Source organism: Sorex fumeus, unplaced genomic scaffold (genome assembly GCF_029834395.1).
Source record: "Sorex fumeus unplaced genomic scaffold, SorFum_2.1 ptg000265l, whole genome shotgun sequence".
Lineage (NCBI taxonomy): Eukaryota > Metazoa > Chordata > Mammalia > Eulipotyphla > Soricidae > Sorex > Sorex fumeus.
Genome location: NW_026606322.1, coordinates 10580982 through 10588939, shown reverse-complemented (window position 1 = coordinate 10588939; position 7958 = coordinate 10580982). Strand labels below are relative to the sequence as shown.

Sequence of the window (7958 nt, the reverse complement as noted above, 5' to 3'; positions counted from 1 at the left end):
TCTGCTGTGTTTCTTCCCATCCCAAACACTTCCCCTGGGCCGACATGTCCTATCAAGAGACAGGTAACTCAGAAAGTTAAGACTAGGGGGCTGGAGAGATAGTATTGGGTAGATAGAGCACTTTCCTTGCACATGGTCAACCTGGGTTCGATCCCCAACACCACACATGGCCCCCTGAGCGTCACCAGGAGTGACCCCTGAGCAGAGAATCAGGAGTAAGCCCTGAGCACTGCAAGGTGTGGCCACAACACGAAACAAAAATAAAACAAAAAACAAAACAAGACTAAAACAGAAACCAATAACTGAGAGCCAAACAGGTGCCATGAAGCAAAACCTACCATACAATGTTTAGTGAATTTAGGACTGGGTAAACTGATAGGAACTTCTTTGCAATTTCTTCTACTCCAAACATAAATATGACAATAATCAATGGTACTGCATTTAGCCAGTGTTCCAAGATCATTATTTAATGTACATTATTGACATTATCACATTTAAAAAGAACATAAGAATTTTATAAATATATAACCACTCTTATCTATATAAGTAAATAAAAACAAATACTACACACCTAGATTTTAAGGCTGCACATTCCACTTTCTGAAAAAAGTGGACTACAGTGACTTGGCTTCAAATAACAGAAACCAAAGGGGACGTCAAAATTTTCTGGAAGTCTGACTTGAATCACATAAACTTTTTCCTGTAAGTTATATTCAAAACAATTCAGTTCTTCTAGAAAAATAAACCAACAAAAAAAAATCTGAATAAAGAAAAAATATATTACTCAAAAATTGTAAAATACTTATAAAATTATAGCATATAAAAGGTTAATTTTTCTATAGGTAAAATTTTATTCACAGGAGGTTGTAGGTTCGTCATTTGTTGAAGTTATTTGGAAGAGATAAAAAAATTAAACTGTTGCTTTATTTCTTGTTCCAATAGACTAAGTCACAACACCTTTCTACGTTTTATGAAAACCTAAGTAAAACATAAAAGAACTTGACAGCAGGAGCAGAAAAAGGGGAGACAAATCTCAAGAACATATAACTGAGAACAAACGCCGTAAAACTTGATTTCAATTACGACACATGTGTAGAAAGAGCAAACCAGCCTTCTTCATTTTGTTTTTCAAACTGCTGAACAAAGATGCAAAGAGAAAAAAAAATTAGAACATGACATCAATATTCCCACTTATTCAGCCCAAATATAACTAAAGGTCAACAGTACTAGAAATTAAATTGGTAAGGAAACATTTTATTTCTTCAAGTAACTGATTTCCTGGTCAACAACATATTAATTTAGATTTTTTGTTTCTGGGGGACCACATCCAGCTCTGGGCTGATTCCTGGCTCTGCGCTCAGAGATCACTTTTGGAGGCAATCAGGGGACCTTTGGGGATGCTAGGGACTGGACCAGGGTCACTGCATACAAGGCAAGTGCACTTGCCCTACCCATTTGTCTAACCTCTTTGGCCCCCCTTTTTAAAATAAAAGATATATCTTTTACATATAAGCCTCTGAGTTTGTATTTAATTTCACCTTTAAAATTAAAAAAAAAGAATCATTTGATCTCAGTAACTAAGTTTCAGAAACCAAAGACAAGTTACAAGTCTTTGTAAAGTCTTTACAAAGACAAATAATTTACTTCCGAGCTTTTTAACAATACAAGAAGAAGCAAAGGACAACTATTTTACTGCTGGGCAACTATAATATCTGAACTTTCAATTAATTTGAGTTATTAATTACCAATGTTTATCAAAACACTTTTTATTTAAGTCAGTAATAAGAAGAGCAAAAAGTACTCCCCCATATCATTTATTATCTCATGTTCGTGAAGAATATAGTTATGATTTTAAAGCTGCCCTCACAATTTTCTATGACTAAACATTCAAGGAAACTACAAATTGCTATTACCAACAGCATGAAATGCCTTTTAAAAGCTTTGGGCATATTTTAAATGCTTACTTTCGACACATCCTTATGTAAAATCAGAACACATAAATCAATTACCCTTTGCGCCAAACCTTTCTGGCTAGTGGTACACTCAGAAACAGCACATTCAGTTCAAGGAGCAAGATATGTGGCTGGACCCAGGTTCTGGCTATTCCAAGCCCCACATAACCATAGCAAGGATCCAGTGAACCAACATCACAGTGTATCTCTAACCACTCAAGAACACTTTCTCTCCTGCCACGTTATCTTGGGGTGAGAGAAAGTTGGGTTATGGGCCACACCTGGTGGTGCTCAGGGGCTATTTTGGTAGTTTGGGGTCAAACCAGGTCATGACCATTGCAGTCACATGTAAGTCCTATGGATTATCTCCCCAGCCCCATTGTGTTGACTTAATGAACAAAAGAAGTTTATAACTTATCTGTTTTCTCTAGTGAAAGACAGTCAGTTGCTTTTGTCTTCCAATAATTTCAGAGCGTCTTTGGTAAACAATAAATAACAAGGAATGGGGCGGGGGGGAAGGGGGCTAACGGAATGCAAATTACTAGAGTCAGTCACCTTCACCCTAAACTTTTTTCACAATTACATTATAACATCCCCTCTTGGAGAGCCCGGCAAGCTACCGAGAGTATCTCACCCGCACGGCAGAGCCTGGCAAGCTCCCCGTGACGTATTCGATATGCCAAACACAGTAACAACAAGTCTCATGATGGAGACGTTACTGGGCCCGCTCGAGCAAATCGATGAACAACGGGAGGACCGTGACCGTGATTATAACATACCTTTGCTCTTGGGTTAAGAGGTGTGAACCGTCCACTTCCTGAAGTAGCATTTAATGGAGAAACAGAATTATTAGAAGCCCCTGAAGATCTATTTAAAGATAAATAAAAGATAGTGAGTAATCTATAATTCTAACCTTTTAAAAATTATGTAAGAATAATTACCCTCCATAGCGCTAAAGGCTTGAAAAAAAAATGGATGACTTAGGTCCAAAGGAGGTAAATTATTTGTAACACATTTTCACCAGCATAAATCTTTAAAAAACAAAACAAAACAAAAAAAACAACAACAGTTCTGTTTTGTGCCACCCTGGGAGTGACTATAGGCAGTGCTGGCAGCTCCTGGCAGTGCTCAGGAGCTACTCCTGGCTCTGTGCTCAGGAGTCTATAAGCAATGTTAAAAATGAAACCCAACGCTGTAATTCTATAAATTCTAATGCTGCTGTTGTAAAATCCAAGCTTCTGTGTTCATTGGTTTTTAGTCTATTTCTCTCATTCACACATTGTTTCCTCAACAGTATTTGCCCTTCTAATTTAGCTTATGTGAACTTCTTATTTTACAGATCAACGCCAACCATAAACTTTCTTCTTTAAAAAACAAAAAAAAAAAAAAAAAAGAGAAAGAAAGAAAATCACACGCAAGGCAACTGGGGTCAGGCAGACCCCAGTTAAAACTTGTATCATACATCTCTAACCTTTAGTAGACAGAATTCCAATACACCTCCCGGTCATACATACTTTTCTCTTTTAGCACACTGCATAGGTATGGAGGCACTTGTTACAACTTGTTACATTACAATACTGAAATGATTAGGAGTATACTCTATATTAGGGTTCACGTTTTGTCTTATACATTATATAGGCTTTGACAAATATATAGTACCCTGTACCCCTTTCTGGATTATGCTGATAGGTTTTTAACACTAAAGGAGCAATGGGTGTGCTGAATGGATAAAAAGGAGGTGAAGGTAGTATGAGGATAGAAAAAATCCAGAAAGGCAGAGTGCTGTGCAGTCTCACCTCCAGCATGGAGCCTGGAATACAGGCACACCATCAGTGTTACTACTGGCCAATCATGAGATTTATCAAGGCAAACCACCCCATCAGTGCTATGGGCTGCAGTCTTATCTATTCACCAAAGGAATTAAATTAAATTAAATTACTACAGGTCAATTTATCCACCTTGTCATGCATTACCTCCTAGTTTTGTAATCCATAAAGCTTTACATGTTATCCAATATTTTTTTAATAGCCAATCAGTGCTTCTCTCCTTAATAAAGGTTTGTTCCTCATTCCTCTTCTTCACTCCCCAATAACCTCTTTACTTATTTTCTCTGCATAAACAAGTCTGTCTTTGCCTGTCAGGTCTTAAAAACTTCTGTTTTTCATAAGGAATGAAACACTTTGCAACAGTGTCGACAGACCTAATAAAATAAGTCAAAGAAACTTATGTTTTTATTCAGATGTGGAATATTAGGAAATCAAATGGATTTTTGAACTAAATTAAACTACTCCTGGACTATACGACTAATTAATATGACCAGAAGGGAAGGAGATAAGTGCAGGAGTTTGACTAATTAGTTTAAGGGGAACACGCAGTGCGAAAGATAATTAGATTTTAAATGACGAATCTAATTTGGTGTGTGTGTATATATGTATATACATGTATATACATATATACACACACATATACATATATATACATTTATATGTATGTATATATACGGTGCTTTGTCTTACACATTATATAGTCTTTCACTAATAAGTATGTGTATGTGAGTGTGTGTTGACTTTCATTAATGCACATCTGAAATGTTATAACTTTATTGTTGTGTCAATAACAAAATGAAACACACACCTACCTTACTCTTGATTTATTTAAAGCAACTATTCCTAGTGAAGCCCTACCTTCGGGCAGCCACCCCGCTGGAGAGAGAGATGTTACTGCATTTTGAGCTCTCTGGAGCATCTGCTCCTGGAACAGAAACCTCAATCGTCCTCTTTCCTCCATCTGAAACATATAAAAATAAATTTGAGTCCCATTTTGTTTATTATAAAAAATTGACATCTAATTTCTTTCTGTCTTACTGCAATTTTACATTATAAATTTGGAGGTTCTTTCTATATTTCTATCATCATGATCCACAGATACACCTGAAGGATTATTTTAGAAACGAACTGTGAGACAAACAACTTTAGTTACTAGGGTCAACTAGTGGTCTGCCAATTTGTAGAGAGAAATGTCAGAGAAGTGGTGTCAGGCCAGAGCTGAAGCAAAAAATGAAAATTGTTAGTCCTAAAGAACTTGAGATCTTTGACAGCTGCAGCTTAGATCTCAAGTTTTCAAAAGTTAAAACACCAAAGAAATAAAACTTCTAAGTTATTCTAAATATAAAGTGAAACATTATATTTTCTAAATCAAGTTCACTGTTACTATTTCTGAAGACCAGTAAATTAACATGGAAAAGTCAGCTGACGAGCCCCTGGGATTGATGACAAGTATAATTATATACGTTTATATTTTCAACATTTAGAACTAAATAATCAATCAACAAATAATTGCTAAATATCTACTAATGAAAGACTTCCTGTTCATTCGAATTCCTCAGTTTCACAGAGGCTCCCATTAATCATTCAAAAACCAACAACTTCCAGTCTTCAAGGGGGAAATGAAACCCTATTTAATTTTATAATACACTCCTCAGTTACTCTACAACACAAAGGAGTTTTTTTTTTTTAATGGCATGTGATTTATTTATCATTATAGTGATAGCTTCTTGTGAAACCAAGAGTTTTACTTAAGAAAAGAATATGGAATCAGAGAAATAGCTCAGAAAGCTCACACATGCTTTGCATGCAGGATGCCTAGATTTGGTCGCTGGCATGGACTGGGGCTGGGGCAGGACCAAGTCGTGAGCACAACCATAACACAAAGCAAACAGAAACAAGAAATATGGTAGATTTATAATCAATCGAATGAAAAGCTCACATTCTCAAATCTGCCACTCATCCTTAGAATGTCAGACAGAACACTTCAATTTTGTACCTCGGTACATTTATTTATGAAGTGTACTTATCGGCTCTATCTGCTCTCACAGTACATTGAGAACTAAAGAAGACAATAAGAAAGCAAGCTATTGCTAACCTTAAATAACTATTGAACTCAAGATGACTCATTTAATCACAAAACTACCCTGAAGAGTGATCTGGCTCATTTTTCTTTATTGGACTTAGTTTACTAACAAGTTCTTGTATGCTTGTTTGCTTCTTTGTTTACTGTCTGCTCCACAATTTGAAAACTGGAGCAGTCACGGCAAACGGGCCTTATTCTACTCAACACTGCATCTCCAAAGCCAGAACAGGTCAGAGCAGACAGCTTTATTTATTGGGGTGATTTAATTTACCAATTTTAATCATTAGCTGCCTCTGACTTTGAACAGCAAACAAAAAGAAAATACTTTTTTTTGAAGTAAAGAACAGTAGACAAAAACATCATTTGAAGAAGTCTAGAATAAACAAACAAAAAAAAGAGACCACAGGAAAATCCATTACTGTCATTGCACAGTAATTTCTGAAAGGTCACTTCCTGAGTCTGTAATTTGGAGCCAGAGAAATAGTACAATGGGTAAATTGCTTGCCTTGAATGCGCCGGACCCAGGTTCCACCCCCTGCAACATACGTGGTCCCCTGAGCCCCCTGCCAGAAGTGATACATAAGTGAGTGTGGTCCAATTTTTTTTAATTAAAAAAAAAAACCTTCAAAAAGAAAAAAAAATTTTTTTTATCAGATAGTGCAAATATAATGTACTTCAAGCATTCGCAGGACACACAAATCCCTCTAGAGCACTCCTGCAGCAACACCATGTTCCGAGACACACCACGTTCTGACAGAGCAGCTTCTCTGCCTGGAAGCAAGGGTATGGAATCTTATACTGGGACCTAAGCGTTCTCTCTATAAACTCTCATGTAATTCTGCATACTCAGGAACCGAATCAACCTCTGGCTCAAAGATGTACTTTGTTTCACAGGTATCTTTTTGAATGTGAATATTGTAACTTATCATAGTTATGTAGAATTTCCTCTTGTCTTTTCACATTCCTAAATGTTATCAAAAAGAAAGTTCTGATTTATAAATAAAAATGTTTTAGTGATCAGAGCCAGAGAGACAGTACGGTGAGTAAGACACTTTCCTTGCCTGTGGCCGACCTGGGTTCAGTCCTCTACATCCTAAGCACAGTTGGGTGTGTGAAATAATTAGTAGCTAACAAAATTCCAAGTCATCATTCTGATGCTTATATAAGTAGCAGCATAATTACATGCCAATCATATTCTGATATATATTCCATTTAACATGTAGGACAACTGAAGAAATCAGAAATTTTATAGATGAGCTGCAGGTTCATAATGGGATCACTTTTAATCACAGAAACAGAGTTTATCAGAACTCTCCCAGTCCCATTTATGTCACTTACTGTACAATTCAGGTCTCTTTCATTCTATGCAAAATTTTAGGCTCTAACCAAAATGTTGCTGAAATTTCCTCTAGCTTAACATATACTTGCAAAAATCATGGAAGTGAAAATGCACATGTATTTAACTCTGAAATCATGAATTTGCAACCAACCAGTCCATGCTCTGAGAGGTGACAGAGCAGGTGATAAAGGTGAAGAGGAAGCATCCAAACTTATAAGTTTCTGCTGTTCGATTAATTGCAAAAGTTTCCCACGAGCCTCCATACTCTGTCTATTCAGTTCTGCGATCCGTTCCTCCATGCTGCTTGGTGTCAGAGGTTGTGCCGGTGGAAGTGTCTTTAAAAAAAGAAAACGGGGGGATAACACAACATTTCAAAAAACTGAATGTTAGCAATAGGAATTAAGAGGCAATAAAATCAAGTATATATACTCCATAACAAACCAGTCATAACAAATGACTTGGCATTTTGCAAATATACTCTTCTACTAAGCATCAACAACTCAGTACGCATAGCGGCTGCTGTATTCAAACCTGATAATAGGCAAATTAAAGAATTTTTAATTCATTCCACTAAAAACATTAGAGGTTAAGTCTGATCCCCTTCTCCACACAAAGTGTCTGTGGGACAAAGCTTTCCTGCATCTTAGTGTCTGTTTAGGTGATTAGACACAATCACAGGAGTTCCAGGGCAGAGAGATAACAAAGTGCTTAAGGCATTTGCCATGCATGCAGCTGTTCCAGATTAAATCCTTATTTAC

At 36.6% G+C, this 7958-nt stretch overlaps 1 protein-coding gene across 5 annotated transcripts in view; it reads right to left on the bottom strand.

The window, feature by feature from the left end:
* Positions 1-923: 923 nt before the first annotated feature.
* SPICE1 (spindle and centriole associated protein 1) overlaps positions 924-7958 on the bottom strand; it is a 158411-nt gene continuing 151376 nt past the window's right edge. For 4 of the 5 annotated variants that reach the window (XM_056109275.1, XM_056109274.1, XM_056109277.1 and 1 more), the window contains 4 exons: positions 7352-7535; positions 4637-4739; positions 2732-2819; positions 924-1136 (listed from right to left, as the gene is read on the bottom strand). In XM_056109275.1, coding sequence (XP_055965250.1) covers positions 1080-1136; positions 2732-2819; positions 4637-4739; positions 7352-7535 — 432 coding nt within the window. In that variant the 3' untranslated portion in view covers positions 924-1079. The remainder of the gene's footprint in view (positions 1137-2731; positions 2820-4636; positions 4740-7351; positions 7536-7958) is intronic. The other variant, XM_056109276.1, reaches the window with a different exon arrangement.